This window comes from Caretta caretta, chromosome 15, assembly GCF_965140235.1.
Source record: "Caretta caretta isolate rCarCar2 chromosome 15, rCarCar1.hap1, whole genome shotgun sequence".
Classification (NCBI taxonomy): Eukaryota; Metazoa; Chordata; order Testudines; family Cheloniidae; genus Caretta; species Caretta caretta.
Window position 1 is genome coordinate 31,270,641 of NC_134220.1, and position 16,990 is coordinate 31,287,630.

General features: G+C 49.7%; 1 protein-coding gene across 2 annotated transcripts in view; it reads left to right on the top strand.

Annotated features, from left to right (window-relative positions):
* Positions 1–275: 275 nt before the first annotated feature.
* Positions 276–16,990, top strand: part of SEZ6L (seizure related 6 homolog like) — a 157,584-nt gene continuing 140,869 nt past the window's right edge. For both annotated transcript variants that reach the window (XM_048821488.2, XM_048821489.2), the window contains exon 1: positions 276–413. In XM_048821488.2, the coding sequence (XP_048677445.2) occupies positions 317–413 (97 nt within the window). In that variant the 5' untranslated portion in view covers positions 276–316. The remainder of the gene's footprint in view (positions 414–16,990) is intronic.

Here is a 16,990-nt window from a genome sequence, read left to right on the forward strand (position 1 = left end):
GCGGTGGGGGTCCGTGGCGGCGGGGGGCAGGGCTGGGGGGGCCGGGGCGGCGGGGGGGCCGGGGCGGTGGGGGTCCGTGGCGGCGGGGGGCAGGGCTGGGGGGGCCTGGGCGGCGGAGGGGCCGGGGGGGCAGGGCTGGGGGGGCCGGGGCCCGCAGCCGGCGGTGGCGGTGTCTGGCTCCCTCCCCCGCAGCCCGCTCCCCGCCCCGCCCTCGCTGGCGCCCGCCCAGCCCCGCTCGCTGCACCGCCGGGGACGGACTCGCCGCCGCGCCAGGGCCGGGCTGGCCGCACCGGGGACGGACTCTGCCCGCCGCGCCATGGCGGGGCCCCGCGCTCTGCCCGCGCCGCCCGCCGGGCTCCGGGGACTCTCGCTGCTGGTCCTGCTGCTGGGCAGCCAGGCGGCGCGGCGCCCAGGTAGGAGCGGGCGGCGGCGGCGGGGGGTCGGGGGGGCGCCGCGGTCTCGGGGGGCCGGGACCCCGCTCGCTCTGCCCCCAGCGGCCGGTCGCGGACCCCTCCCCAGCCCGGGCTCGTCTCGCCCCGGGGCGCTGCCCCCGCCCGGGTGGGCTGGGGTCCCGGAGCTTTGGCTGAGTTGGATGCGCTGGGAAGCCGGGCTGGGGGGTGATGGGGCGCTGCCTGCAGGGCCCGGGCTGGGGGGCGATGGGGCGCTGCCCCCCCCCCAAACACACACTTGGGCACCCAGGGGCCCTGCCTTTGCGAGCGCAGCCCCCCGCTGAGCGCTCGGGCACAGGCTCGCGGGGCAGCCGGGGGACTGGCCCCTGGCGTGGGGCCCCCAGCCTGAGCCCAGCCGTGGTCGGGGGCTGCGGGACAGGGCCTCTGCTCTGCCCAGTGGGGCCGGGCCGGGTCCAGGTCCCGGCCCTGCCTCCCGGGCGCCTTTGTTCTCTGCCGCTCGGGGCCGTGGGGGAAGGTGCGGGTCCCGGGGCGCGGGGGAACCAGCGGGTTTCGGGCCGGCTGCGCCCTTCCCCTTGTGCCCGGGGCTGCGCCTGCCTCGCCGGAGAGCGGGGGGCTGCAAAGCCCGAGGCGGGAGGCAATAGTGCCCGTGTGCCGCGTGTGCCCCCGGGAGCCCGGTGCCGGCATGTGGCGGTGCGGACAGCGGGCGTGGGTGAGATCCAGGGTCAGTGGCTCTGGGCGCCCGCTTTATGCCCATTGTTCCAGCCGCCCCGCCAGCAGGGACCCGGGGGAGGCACGGGGCTGAGTCTGTGCGCTCCTAGCCGCGCATTCCCGGGCTAAGCAGCCGTTCCCATCCGCTCCTCAAACTTCGCTTGTGAACCTGAAGTAGTTTTACGCAAGCGGGGAGAGGCAGGGCTCCTTCAGCAGCCCCCCGGATATGCACCTGCCTCGCTTACCTGCGCCCCCTCCGCTCCTGGCCTGAGGCGCCTCTTACTCTGTATGACGCACCCGCAAAGCGCAGGAAGTGTGCGGGAAGCCCCAGCCCCGGAGCGGCCGGCCGGAGATGGGGTGCGGGCTGCAGCGCGGACATGAGGGCTGCCGGCACAGCCTAAGGCGGGGGCGCACACACGCGGACCCTTTCCAAAATCACCTCTTTGTGTTGGGGCAGCCTAGCGGCCCGGCCAGAGCCCGCTGGCAGCCCCCTGGGCAGTGCCAGGCTCGCCATTTCAGCACTGACTCTGGGAACAGCTCCCGGAGCAGCAAAGCGGTCTCCTGGCTTCTGGCCCTTGCCCCTTTTGTGGGTCTCCAGACTGCATTGTTAATGCCCCTCTGGGTACAAGCCCACTCGCAAAGGGGGGGCCCAATCCTGCTCAGTTTACTCCGGGGACGTTTGTAGGAATCAGACCCTTTATTTTATAGCTGGAGAGTCAGAGTAAAGAAAATCACTTCCCACCCTCTGTTTAACAACGCTTAGCATTAAACGGTGAGCGTAAAGAGTCAGTAATGTTCCCCATTGACATCTAACCTGGACAAAATAATGAAAACCAGTATTTAAATGAATGGCTCCTTCCTTCGTCCGGCCCTTTCTTAGTTATCCTCCCTTAAAAATACACGTTTAATACCCCGGGAGGGTCCCTGGCGTCCCGTAGATTGTTTTTCTGGTGTACACACATGGCAAAGGAAAGCGGTACAAGGCTACAGCATGTCAGATGCTGGAATTCCACTGAGGACCTGAACAGTGCCAGACTGATGATCATTCGGTGTGGCTGGCTCAGGCATGGGACATGGGCTGAAATTACAGTTGTTGCGATTTACCAGAAGGCTCCGTTTTAATTGTGTCTGTTTGTTTCACATTTTCACACTGAACGGCTGTGTCTTCTTTTCTCATCACAGTCATACCGTCGTGAATAATGCTCTTCGGAATTATTTGAGGGTGACGTAACAAAGTCGTAGCACATTAATATCGTTAGGGCCAAAAGCCACTCTCTGAACTCTAGCAAGTGTCCCAGAGATTGTAATGGGAAATCCCTTGTGGGCAAGGCAGTCGGGATTTGCCCCCCCGACTTAAGATTTGTTAATAGCCATGCTGTACAGACACAGACTCATCAGGGAGAAAACAGGAGTGGCCCATAGGTGTTTCTGTTGTGACGGCTGTAAAAGGGATGGGTTTGGAAAATTGACCTTCAATACTGCCCTTGTATTTTTAACAAAGATTAACAGCTATTGATGGCAGGACAGTGGTATAATGGGAAAATAAGCTCGTAGCTGCACTCTTGATACTTCCTTCTGCCCATATTCCTAGAGAAATTCTGCATTAAAGAATCTTGTTTTACATTTTAAATTCAAATCCATGTCTTAGACAGTTGGGGTTTTTTCCACAGCAAGAAGGGTAAGATTTCCTTTATAAAGAGAAAAGGAGAGTGGATCTATATAGCCACGGATATATGAGAGAGAGAGTACACTGTTCTTTTCTCTTTGTAAAGGAAATCTAATACACACACACGCACACACACACATTAGTGTGTTTGTGTCATGTGTATACACACGGGGATGAGCATAATAAAAGAAGATGTATTGATGAGGTCTCCAAGGGCAGATGACTAAACGTAACTTCAGCATCAGGCATAACATGTCAAGAGGAAGTTGCTTCCATTCCTTCACTGTATTGTGCAATCGACTATCACCTATTCTGCTTATTGGCTATCCATACCATGGGACCTGTGGAAGGGCCAAAGTCAGCCATGACTGTGTTCTGTGTTCTCCATGTCCCTGTACAGATGGGTTTGGAGGACATGGCCAGTGGATCCATAACTGCGGGAAGACACTGGCCAAACCCACCTTGTGGAGTGGGATGCAGGGACCACTGGAGTTCTGCTGGCCTCCCCACTGCCTGGGAAACAACTTGCTCCATCCCCAGCCCCACTAGGGAGCCCTGGTGTGCAGCCCATTTACTCAGAATCAGGATTTAGCCCTCAGTGCAAGAGTGACAGGTAATAAATCAAGAGAGGGAACACACTGTACGGAACTCCTTTTGGTTGGCAGAGTGGGAGCTGATAATTAGTTGACCCTTTACAAGGCTCAGTGAATTATTGCTGTAAAATCCCAAAGTTGTGCGCACAGAGCCATGGAGCCAGGGGCAGTTTGGCAGTTTCCATTGTTTTATAGGATGAGGCTCTTTGTCATGTGTCACGCATGGGGCCAGACTAGATGATGATCATAACGGACCCTTCTGGCCTTAATCTATGAGAGGCAGCAGGACTGGACCACACACAAAGATCATGTGTTTTCTTCTGTCTGCCTCAGTTTTCAGTTCACTTTTGCAAAGTAACGGCTGGTTTAAAGTCAGCTGCACCAACCAATCACTTGTCTGCATGTAAGTCTCCGTAGCTTTGCCCCTTCTGGTGTAATTTACACCAAGGAAGAATGAGTGTGAAGTTCTACCATGCGGATTTGTAGGAACAGTTCTGTTCCTAAGGCACCTGTACAAGGTGCAGGGCAATGGAGAATCATGTCTTCTGTTTTGAAAAACTTCCATGAGAAAACTCTGGGTGCCAGAATGCAAAGAGCATGTGAATCAAAAATCCAGTTCATTGCAGCATTGTGTGCCTGGTATGCAAATAATGAGACAAGACAACAGTGACAGGTCTTGTTAGCAGTAATAATGTTCAGTTCAAGAAGACTGTCAGTGCTTGGGGCCTTATCTTGCGGTCTTTCCACCTGCAGAGCTCCCACTGCAGTTGGTCCTTGTGGTGCCCACATGCATCTATTCCAGGGATGGCCAAATTTACTGACTATCCGAGCCACATACAATACTCTTCAGAAGTTCAAGAAGCGGGGCGTGCCTGCCGGGGCTCGGGGCTTCAGCCAGGGGTTGCTGGCCTCACTTGGTCACATGGTGCTGCTGGGCCCCCTCCCAGCACAGCAGCTGCTGGAGCCAGCAAGCTGGGAGCTGCAGGAAGAGTCATTGCTTTTGCTGCTGCTTCTCCCCAGGGAGCTAAAGCAGTGACCCCTCCCTGCAGCTCCCAGCAGTTTGCCGCTACCTCTCCAGGCAGAGCTAATACCTGGGAGCTGCAGGGAGGGACTGCTGCGTGTGTGTGTGTGGGGGTGACTCAAGCTGTTGGGGGGTGGGGCGAACCCTTACATTTTGCCTCCCCCACCCTAAGCAGGCACCAGTCATCTCTGGCAGAAGCCCCTAGCCCCACCACCCCGACACAGGGCAGAAGCCCCGAGCTCCCCCACCACATCTGACGGAGAATGGGACAGGGATGGGGGGCTCTGCCAGCCACATTTTAACTGTAAAGGAGCTGTGGTTTGGCCACCCCTGCTCTATTCCCTGTAGTGGTACAGTGGGAACTAACAGTGAGACAGAGAAGTCATTCTGTTTTGGGCAGAGAAATCCTACAAGTTGGTGAGCACCCTCAGCACCCCTTTTAGTCAATGGCAGAAGCGTACCTCAAAGGACTGGGCCCACCGAAAACGAGATGTGTAAATACATCACATGTTGAACCTCTGTGGCGATGCGGACTGTTGTCCACTAGAGGTTGTGATGAGACCACTAAATACTGCTGAAAGCCTCATGACTCCGGAACGCCAACGCAGATGGAGGCATTGTTGAGCTACTGACTCCTAGCCTGACTCTGCATTTAATCAGAAATCTTGTATTTTGGCGTGTGTATATTTACCCTGGTGACTTGTTCGAGCTGTGTAATATGCCATAGGGAATGCTCCACACATAAGACTATAGAAGAATTTTTTTAAATAAATCAAGTGTGTCACCCAAAAGGCAAAACTGTGTATGAACTAAGCAAGATATGCAAAATGTTACCATTGTGTCCCCTCTGGAATCAGCAACAATCCCAGTGGGATCATCTCAAGAAATTCGATCAGCATATGTGCTTCATTTGTCAGCGGGCAGTGCAGCCTGGGATAACAGTGGGATGGAATTTGCCTTATCAAAAGAGATCAGAGGCCACATTAAACATCTATTTTTCTCCTTCATAGACAGAACCAGTCGGACCATGTATACCAGAAAGTATACAATGAAATGAGCAACACATTATTATTATTATAATTTGTGTTTACATCGTGCCCAGGAGCTCCAGTCATGCCCAGGGTTCCACTGTGCTAGGCGCTGTGCAGACACCCTACTTCTTTTAAATTATTGCCTCACAATGTACAAATATGGTAGCTGACATTTCAACTTCACATGACGTTGATGTTGCTTCTTTCTTTACCCCTGCTTATTTGTGTTCCAAAGGGCTGTGTTATAGGAAGCTACACAACTGAATATGCAGTTAGGTGCCTTGTATATACCTGAATGAGGCTATATGCACAAATGTTGTAAAATTAGCTGCAGAAGAAGACGAATTAAGTTCTTATAGAGACAAATGATGTAAGCAAGGAAGATGCATAGATATGTTATCCATCCATTGTTACGCTGGTAGTTGAAAGTCAAGCGGCTGTTGGGTGCAATAAATCAATATGTAAACAAATAGCAAGTGAGCTGGTTTATATGGAGAGTGTGGTGCAGCATCATTCCACAGGAGCAGGCACAAAACACGTTTGTTGTGGCTACGTCAGGTTTTCTGGAAGGGCAGAATTGTTTGTGTAGAGATTTCAGTTCAGGGCCCAGGTTGTGGGTATTGCGTGGGTCATTTTTTGCAGTTCTTTTTTACAAAACAGAGAATTTTGAAAAGTTAATTTTAGCTATGTGGTTAAATATTGTGTAACTTTCAAACAAGAATGGCTACAGCTTCAGATATCAATTTATTTTCCTCCTTGTGCCATGGCAATAAGGATTTTCAGTTCCAGTGGCTTTTTTCAATTATGTTGCATTCACAATCCAAAAGTTGTTTACCAATGTGTTTGTGTTTGTCTAATGTATAAATGAGATTTATTATTGAACAGTAAAGGGAAAAATATCAGGACAATACTGTTACAAAATACCAGCTTTATTCTTATTGACAATGTACAGATCGTGTCTGGGGGTGAAAACTGCCAGTAAAGTATCTTTGTGAGATTTAGATGTATGTTTAAAGAAAAGAAAATATTGTGTAAGTGACAGAGTCGGCAACCTTCCAATTCTCCAGTCTATCTGGTTAGATTTACAAATTTACAAGAGTCAGAAATTGTTGATTTGAGGAGTGACATAGTTCTCCATGTTTAACTGCTTGAATTGCAAGACATAGCAGCTGAAAGCTTCTGTGCATCACAAACACATCTGACTGGTCCAAAATCCCCAGCATGTCTCTGTAGAAAGTCAGAATAGCAGACTGGATACTGGCATGCAAATGTGGACACTAGCCTCCCGCTTTTCTTCTGAGCGTCTGCAAAACAAGTAGCTTTGTCAGTGGGCCAGGGATTGCATAAAATGTACATTACATAGTGTGTGATGTAAACCACACTGCAACACCTCTGGAGCAAAATCCCCCTCGAAGATAACTTTACACATTAGTACTGACCAGTAGCATTGTGTGTGCAGCCAAAGCCTAAGGGGTGGCAGTTCTTCAGAGACAGAAATTCCATGGTGTATCTGAACACAATGTTTGTACTTATGAGATTGGAAAGAAGACAAAGACAAGCCTGAAGAGAGAGATGCATTAACCTTTCCAGGTGCATGACCGATGAAGCTAACACACTGGACTAGCAATTTACGGAGGCTGTTCCCAGGGGGCACAGCGTTAAATTGATTCCATATAACTCTAGGGCCATTTTGTCAACCATGCAGCCAGACACCAAGATGAGATACTTGAATATTACGTATTGCCCATGTTCCTATATGGAAAGTTGCTGCCATGAATTGCATAACATTGGGGTTAAATAATAACTGAGCTCTCCAAGCTGTGGCCACGAGGGTGGTCGCTTGAATTTTTCTGGTGTTTTGTCTCATTGACTGGAATAGGACTGCACTTTAATGCCAGTATTCCTGAAAGGGAGATGCCAGGTTTGCAGCCTTGCCATAACTTTCAAACCAAATGTGGTTTGTTTACAAGTGCAAAGATGTGTTTTCTAACTGCCGGCCTTGCAAACTCAGCCTAGGATCTGAAAGCTAAGATAGACTTTCTGTTGTACACATCACCCAAAAGGTCCTCCAGGCCAAATGAGGTCCAGTGCGACACTTGTGCAGCCCATTGTCTGCAAATTAAGTGCTCACTGACACTTGTGCCTACACCGTTGCCTTCAGAAGTCGGAATTGGCACTGCTGCGTAACTGATTGGCATTCTGCTAACCATGCTGTTCCTGAGGCACCAGCCGAAATAGAATCCAGTTCACTCTCTCTTAGCTCTGCTGGCCCTGCAGCATTAGCAGGAGGGAAAAAACCACTCAGACGCATGTTTGTCTCGCTGAACAGCACATCTTAATGCCTCCACAGGGAGGGAACAGGTCTGCTGAGGAAGACAGCACCAGTTTTACACTGTCATTTTTCAGGAAAGACCCTCCCTTCTGGGCTTGCTCCCTCGCAGGGGTCCCGTGTACTCATTCAGAAAACACAAATCCCCTTTTCTCAACCAGGAAAGGCATTCAGCACTGGCCAGGCTTACATACCCCTCCGTCCAGCGACACACTGTAAAGGGCAGGGGTGTGACGTGCGCCATTGCCACTTTGACCTGAGCATCTCTGTGGTTAAGTGTGTCAGCCCCTCACTTCCCCCCAGCAGCGCTTCCGTGCCAGGTGCTTGCTGGCCAACCCTTTGCGCAGCGTAGAGTTTGTGACGGGTTTCCCAGGCACCTTTAGCAACATAACTTGCCTTTCTGGCAGTGACACAGTCATGCACGATTGCCAGCATCCTTCATTTTTGGCTCAGAGGTGTTAATGGGTGAAAACAATGGGGCCTGACAGAAGGGCAAACACTTGCAGCAAGCGATGTCTCTGTTCTAAACCCATATTTGCTCAGCCAACACGCATGCACACGGGCACACATACACCTGTCTAACTGGAGCCACCGGGCCATCTTGGGAATCGTGCCCTCCCATGGTGGCCAGAGCGCACGCAGGCAGGGAGGAGTGCGTAAGAGCACCATGCATGTTCTTCAGAGTTGGGTTCCGAGCCAGGGATGTCCAAACAGGCGTCTGTCCAGAGCTTGCTCTTCTCCAGTTAAGACAATGTACCCCTGCTACTTCAGCTATGGCCGCAGACAGAGAATAGTAATGTGCGAGCCCTGGTTCTGGCTCTGATGAGCTAGGACTGGGTCCCTCGGGGCATGAAGAGAAGGATTCCAGTGGAGGCTTTTCTCCACTTCTGCTTTCAGAGGAAGTTCACACCTCTGACCTTGAACTGGCTAAAACAAATTCGGTGTGACAGTCAGATTGCTGCCAAGTAGATGAAAGGGGCAATGAACCCTACTTTGTGGCCTCAGGCAGGTTCTGTATGTGGAACGATCATGTCTCATTTCTGCTGACTAGGACTGAAGTGGCCCTGCCAAACACGACTCTGTAAAGAGGGTGGAGGACAAACCCTGTAGTCATTCAGAGAGGAGTCACTCTACAATCCCAAAAGAGGGGTGGGGTCGTTGAGGGTTCGGTCTTGCTGCCATGCTAGGGTAGGATACTGAGTTTTCTGCTGAGCTCATGGAGCAGTACCACAGCCCGGTTTATTCCAGCACTGAGAGTTTTCTGAGTCAGAAACAAGAAAGCTGTTGGCTGACACACACCAGCACTGGTGCCAGAAATGCAAAGCCTTGTTGTCATCGTCATTCCCACACCAAATCTTTTTTGAATTGAATAGCTCAATCGTTGTGTATTATCAGATGTAGCACCGATGAAAACAACTATCTAGAGGACATGGTGGTGAGATCCCTGCAAAAGCGAAGGAGCACAGAGCACATGTCAGGGACAGAAGTTGTGGAAAGCTTACATTTTCAGTCCCGTGGTCCACTTTGTGCAGGACTGGTCCCACAATGCTGTGAAAGAGCAGCCTATGGGCTGCTCTAACTTACACCAGCTCAAACCATCCCACTGGGCTGAAACCACAGCGGGGAATGATGGGGCGTAGTGATGTCCCCGTCAAACCTCTGCACTGGGTGTGTGGCATAGAAGCTCCTGCCTTGGCTCTACCTCAAGCACTGGGGTGATCCTCCCAGACCCAGGATGCCAGCCTGGAGAGTCACATTCTGGTGGCGGTGCAGCAAAGCAGCTAAACCCCATCCCAGGATCCAGCCTGTCATTCTGAGGCAGCAGAGACTAGGCGTGTGAGCAGGAAAGCTTTTAACTCAATTTTCCCACCATTTCAAGCCCTGAGGTCCCACCATCGGCTTTAGCACACTGCAGTAGTTTAGCAAACCTTTACTATTTCAATAATGGTCTATCATAATGGCAACAGGAATTCTCAGCACAGTGTCACTAGTTCGTAATGCATATTTGTGTCCGAAAATGTTGTAGAGGGATTCAGAGTAACAGCCGTGTTAGTCTGTATTCGCAAAAAAAAAAAAGGAGTACTGTAGCTCACGAAAGCTTATGCTCAAATAAATTGGTTAGTCTCTAAGGTGCCACAAGTCCTCCTTTTCTTTTTGTTGTAGAGGGAGCAACTGTGTATAATACAAAGCCTTGGCTGGGATGATTTAGTTGGGGATTGGTCCTGCTTTGAGCAGGGGGTTGGACTAGATGACCTCCTGAGGTCCCTTCCAACTCTGATATTCTATGATTCTATTAATACAATTACAGAGCTACAGAAACCAATGGCTGGGGCAGAGAGAAAGGAAGGGCTGTAAACCAGGGGAAGGAGGGGCGCTTTCAGCAGAGATTGCAGACAGGAGGGAGAGCTGGGCGGTGCATTGGGGTGGAGAATAGAGGAATAAATGCCACAGGAGAGGCTGGAGGCAGGGAGGATTTAAAACCCAGTATGAATCCAGGGCCAAGAACCTTTCTACTATTTACATCCATCTTATACGGCTTTGAAAAAGTTCACCCATTGCTTTCAGCGACCAGCACTTCGTGAGTGTCAAGGTTTTCATCAGGTTTCAGAGTAACAGCCGTGTTAGTCTGTATTCGCAAAAAGAAAAGGAGGACTTGTGGCACCTTAGAGACTAACCAATTTATTTGAGCATGAGCTTTCGTGAGCTACAGCTCACTTCATCGGATGCATACCGTGGAAACTGCAGCAGACTTTATATACACACAGAGAATATGAAACAATACCTCCTCCCACCCCACTGTCCTGCTGGTAATAGCTTATCTAAAGTGATCATCAGGTTGGGCCATTTCCAGCACAAATCCAGGTTTTCTCACCCTCCACCCCCCCACACAAATTCACTCTCCTGCTGGTGCTAGCCCATCCAAAGTGACAACTCTTTACATAATCAAGTCGGGCTATTTCCTGCACAAATCCAGGTTTTCTCACATCCCCCCCACCCCCATACACACACAAACTCACTCTCCTGCTGGTAATAGCTCATCTAAACTGACCACTCTCCAAGTTTAAATCCAAGTTAAACCAGAACATCTGGGGGGGGGGGGTTGGAAAAAACAAGAGGAAACAGGCTACCTTGCATAATGACTTAGCCACTCCCAGTCTCTATTTAAGCCTAAATTAATAGTATCCAATTTGCAAATGAATTCCAATTCAGCAGTTTCTCGCTGGAGTCTGGATTTGAAGTTTTTTTGTTGTAATGTTGCAACTTTCATGTCTGTAATCGCGTGACCAGAGAGATTGAAGTGTTCTCCAACTGGTTTATGAATGTTATAATTCTTGACATCTGATTTGTGTCCATTTATTCTTTTACGTAGAGACTGTCCAGTTTGACCAATGTACATGGCAGAGGGGCATTGCTGGCACATGATGGCATATATCACATTGGTGGATGTGCAGGTGAACGAGCCTCTGATAGTGTGGCTGATGTTATTAGGCCCTGTGATGGTGTCCCCTGAATAGATATGTGGGCACAATTGGCAACGGGCTTTGTTGCAAGGATAAGTTCCTGGGTTAGTGGTTCTGTTGTGTGGTATGTGGTTGTTGGTGAGTATTTGCTTCAGGTTGCGGGGCTGTCTGTAGGCAAGGACTGGCCTGTCTCCCAAGACTTGTGAGAGTGTTGGGTCATCCTTTAGGATAGGTTGTAGATCCTTAATAATGCGTTGGAGGGGTTTTAGTTGGGGGCTGAAGGTGACCGCTAGTGGCGTTCTGTTATTTTCTTTGTTAGGCCTGTCCTGTAGTAGGTAACTTCTGGGAACTCTTCTGGCTCTATCAATCTGTTTCTTTACTTCTGCAGGTGGGTATTGTAGTTGTAAGAAAGCTTGACAGAGATCTTGTAGGTGTTTGTCTCTGTCTGAGGGGTTGGAGCAAATGCGGTTGTATCGCAGAGCTTGGCTGTAGACGATGGATCGTGTGGTGTGGTCAGGGTGAAAGCTGGAGGCATGCAGGTAGGAATAGCGGTCAGTAGGTTTCTGGTATAGGGTGGTGTTTATGTGACCATTGTTTATTAGCACTGTGGTGTCCAGGAAGTGGATCTCTTGTGTGGACTGGACCAGGCTGAGGTTGGTGGTGGGATGGAAATTGTTGAAATCATGGTGGAATTCCTCAAGGGCTTCTTTTCCATGGGTCCAGATGATGAAGATGTCATCAATATAGCGCAAGTAAAGCAGGGGCTTTAGGGGACGAGAGCTGAGGAAGCGTTGTTCTAAATCAGCCATAAAAATGTTGGCATACTGTGGGGCCATGCGGGTACCCATAGCAGTGCCGCTGATCTGAAGGTATACATTGTCCCCAAATGTGAAATAGTTATGGGTAAGGACAAAGTCACAAAGTTCAGCCACCAGGTTAGCCGTGACATTATCGGGGATAGTGTTCTTGACGGCTTGTAGTCCATCTTTGTGTGGAATGTTGGTGTAGAGGGCTTCTACATCCATAGTGGCCAGGATGGTGTTATTAGGAAGATCACCGATGGATTGTAGTTTCCTCAGGAAGTCAGTGGTGTCTTGAAGGTAGCTGGGAGTGCTGGTAGCGTAGGGCCTGAGGAGGGAGTCTACATAGCCAGACAATCCTGCTGCCAGGGTGCCAATGCCTGAGATGATGGGGCGCCCAGGATTTCCAGGTTTATGGATCTTGGGTAGTAGATAGAATATCCCAGGTCGGGGTTCCAGGGGTGTGTCTGTGCGGATTTGATCTTGTGCTTTTTCAGGAAGTTTCTTGAGCAAATGCTGTAGTTGCTTTTGGTAACTCTCAGTGGGATCATAGGGTAATGGCTTGTAGAAACTCGTGTTGGAGAGCTGCCGAGCAGCCTCTTGTTCATATTCCGACCTATTCATGATGACAACAGCACCTCCTTTGTCAGCCTTTTTGATTATGATGTCAGAGTTGTTTCTGAGGCTGTGGATGGCATTGCGTTCCGCATGGCTGAGGTTATGGGGCAAGTGATGCTGCTTTTCCACAATTTCAGCCCGTGCACGTCGGCGGAAGCACTCTACGTAGAAGTCCAGTCTGCTGTTTCGACCTTCAGGAGGAGTCCATCTAGAATCCCTCTTTCTGTAGTGTTGGTAGGGAGACCTCTGTGGATTAGTATGTTGTTCAGAGGTATTTTGGAAATATTCCTTGAGTCGGAGACGTCGAAAATAGGATTCTAGGTCACCAAAGAACTGTATCATGTTCGTGGGGGTGGAGGGTTTTCATCCTCATTAGCACATCCTTTGGTAAGTGATCTGCATTTGAGTCTTTGAGGAGGAATGGCTAGTAACTGCTGTCTGGAGAGAATAAAGGAAGGCTCCACTCCCAGTCTCTAGTAAGGGGTGGTCTGTGTTAGGGACCGCTGTAGTGATGTAACTATCCTGGAACCACCCAGCCTGTTCCACTGCTGACTGAGTGAGCAAGCCCCAAGGCACTCCCGTCACCTGGTGTCTGTGCCACCCTGAGTTGGGACTCAGCAGCCACATAACGGCTGCTTTGCACATTCCTGTATAAAAACAATTCATTAAAATGCTTTCCTGAATATAGCTCTTTTCCACTTCCATGCTAGTAAACATGGAAACATCCCCAAAATGCCTCTGTCCTTTCACAGCTTGTTAACAAGTAAGTTGTTTAAAATGGTCTTGTAAAGCCCCTTGGGGCCACTCCACTCTCATCTACATTCTTGTTTGCTAAAAATCTGCCTCCTGCAACCTTGCCATGACAAGTAAGGAGAGTTCAGGATACAAACTCCCTCTTTTACTCAAGTGGCTTTTACTTCTGGGGGCTGAGCCATTCGTTTTAACTTCTCATGTTAAGTAAGCAGAGCCTACTCCATCAGGCTGGTTCAAAAATACGAAGCCGTTTCTCTGGGGTGTTTGCTACTGGACTGCATCCTGGGGATGATTAAGAGAAGGTATAAATAATTCTGTTACTCAGATCCCCTTCTCTCCCAGCCCACCATCCTTCCCTGCCCTCGCACACTTTAATCATAAGGATTTTAGAAATTTGACAAGACCTACAATGTTAAGCAGTCAGGGATGGCAGGGCGCTAAGCAAGCGGCGTGTTATAAACCAGAGAATGAGGCCTTGTCATTATTACTATTGTCTTATGTTTATAGAATATCAGCACCTTCCACCCTGGAGAATCCCAGTGCATCCCACAGAGACTACACACTGAGACTACATCTCCCAGAGTCTGACCCTGCATCCCTAGGAAGTTGGTGGCAATTTTGGAAGCATTGGGGTGCAGAATTTGGTCTGACATATTACAAAGTTGTTGAGATGGCCCTCTAGGTAAAGGACCACACTCAGCATTGCAAGGATTATAAAAGCCCAGGACAAGAGCACAACTCGAATGCCCTTACAAAAAGTGCCATAAGATGTTTAATGTCTATGTGGAGCAGACAAAACCTCATTTTTTAAGGTCTGTGACAGCCCCATTCAGAGTCACTCAGTTCATCTGCATTGGAGGTTGCAGTGGGGTAATAATAAAAAGTGAATCGTCTGACTGACAGTCGAGGGGAATTTTTGAATAAACTGCTGGGAGGCATGGAGTCGTGCTGCAGCCGTGTTGGGCCCAGGGTATGAGAGACAAAAAGGGTGAGGTAATATCTTTTATTGGACCAACTTCTGCTGGTGAAAGAGACAAGCTTTTGAGTTCCACAGAGCTCTTCCCCAGACCTGATAGTCTGAATCATCAGCCCTGAAGAACAGCTCTGTGGAACACGGAAGCTTCTCTGTTTCACCATCAGAAGTTGGTCTGATAAAAGATATGACCTCACCCAACTAGCCTCTCTGGAAAAACGAAGTGACCCTGGAACTCCAACCCATGGTTCCCTTCTCCACCTTCCCCCCACCCCCAGTTTAATATCTAGAACTAATTGAAAAATCAGATTTCTGTCCCATGAGAAATTCTGATATTTCAGCATTTGGTTATGCATCCTAATTTCAGACGAAGTCAAAATATCAAAATGTTCCATTGCAGGCCGGGTTGTCTTTGATCTGTGCATCCATCTGAACGGCTGGGTTGCCCCATGGAAAATTGTAGTTCCATGTCCTTCCCACTTCCATGCTACCCTTTGGCCTGCACTTCATCTCCCATGATGCACCGTGGTCTTTCCCTGAGGCTGAGCCACTGTGATGCCTCATGGGAGCTGTAGTTTCCTGTCCCATGAGGCACTACAGTGACTCAACTAGTGGGAGAGACTGTGGTATACCATGAGAAATGGAGTCTGGCCAGGAGTTGGGCCACGGGGGCATGAAGGACCAGGAACTACAAATTCCACGAGGCACCATGGATGCAAGTGGATGCAGAGCTTTCTGTCAGTTTGAAGTGAAATGTTTTGTTTAGACCTTCACAATGGAAAATTGAGATGAAATCAGCCTTTTCCGAGAAAATGTTTGGCTCTGATGACATCCCATTTTCCATCAGGAGAACGTTTCATTTGAAATTTTTCATCCAGCCCTATTGCTAACCCATCTTTCATTTCTCTCGGTCTCATAAAGCAGAAAGGGTCTGACATCCTCTGGAGGCTGCGTGTCCCCACAGAGAGAAGAGACATGCCTCTGAGTCTAACCTTGCCCACTATAATTTGCATGTCAGCCCGTTCATGATAGTCCAACAGCTGGATAAAGATGTGAATGTGATTCTGAAGAGAGACATAATCCTAATAAATGAGGTGCCTGGAAATGAGAGAAGAAAAAGCCAACTGGAAGGTAGCTATGCTGTCTGAAGCACTGGCATCTGTGAATGTCCTTCTTCTCCGTGTCTGCGTCACAGCCGGTGAGCTTTCTGCCGTGCTGCTTCCTAAGAACTTGTAACTGAGGAGAAAGAAATGTGCAGCCTCAGATAACATGTAAACTGCACCGTCTGGACTTTCTGCAGGGCAGCTGGGCCGCACGTCCCTGCGTTATTGCTCACCTTGCCCGTGGCCTGTCAGCGCGCCTCTGTTTTCTAGTGACTCTGCCTGTTTATTTTTTCCAAAGGGAAAAACTGGGCAGGGTCGCTTTGTCCACGGTTTCTGTGCTGAGGAATTGTCCATAGCAATTAAGTTTCCCTACTCCAATAATAAAATAGTTCCCACAGACAAAGAGGAGAAGAAGCTACAGGTGTATGTATGTTAGTGAGTGCTGTTTAGTGTAGCAAAAGTCTGAGCTTTTCAGCATCCGAATGGACCTTCTCTATCTATGCCTCTGGGCTGCTTGCTCACCCTCAAACTTTATGCAGAATCCTCTGCCACTGAACTAAACATGGCCTGTATCCCAGTGCTTGGGTGCATTGTTCAGATGACTAGGAGGGCCAGAAAAGCAGGAAGATGGGGAGATTAGCTAAAGAAACCTGCACAGAGAGAGAGAGAGAGAGAGAGAGAGAGAGAAACAACAACACACTTGGAAAGCTGTTAAAGAATGAGCATATAAAGAAGAAGAAGGAGGATCCAGGGAACTACAGGCCAGTCAGCCTCACCTCAGTCCCTGGAAAAATCATGGAGCAGGTCCTCAAAGAATCAATCCTGAAGCACTTGCATGAGAGGAAAGTGATCAGGAACAGTCAGCATGGATTTACCAAGGGAAGGTCATGCCTGACTAATCTAATCGCCTTTTATGATGAGATTACTGGTTCTGTGGATGAAGGGAAAGCAGTGGATGTATTGTTTCTTGACTTTAGCAAAGCTTTTGACACGGTCTCCCACAGTATTCTTGTCAGCAAGTTAAGGAAGTATGGGCTGGATGAATGCACTATAAGGTGGGTAGAAAGCTGGCTAGATTGTCGGGCTCAACGGGTAGTGATCAATGGCTCCATGTCTAGTTGGCAGCCGGTATCAAGTGGAGTGCCCCAAGGGTCGGTCCTGGGGCCAGTTTTGTTCAATATCTTCATAAATGATCTGGAGGATGGTGTGGATTGCACTCTCAGCAAATTTGCGGATGATACTAAACTGGGAGGAGTGGTAGATACGCTGGAGGGGAGGGATAGGATACAGAAGGACCTAGACAAATTGGAGGATTGGGCCAAAAGAAATCTGATGAGGTTCAAAAAGGATAAGTGCAGGGTCCTGCACTTAGGATGGAAGAATCCAATGCACCGCTACAGACTAGGGACCGAATGGCTAGGCAGCAGTTCTGCGGAAAAGGACCTAGGGGTGACAGTGGACGAGAAGCTGGATATGAGTCAGCAGTGTGCCCTTGTTGCCAAGAAGGCCAATGGCATTTTGGGA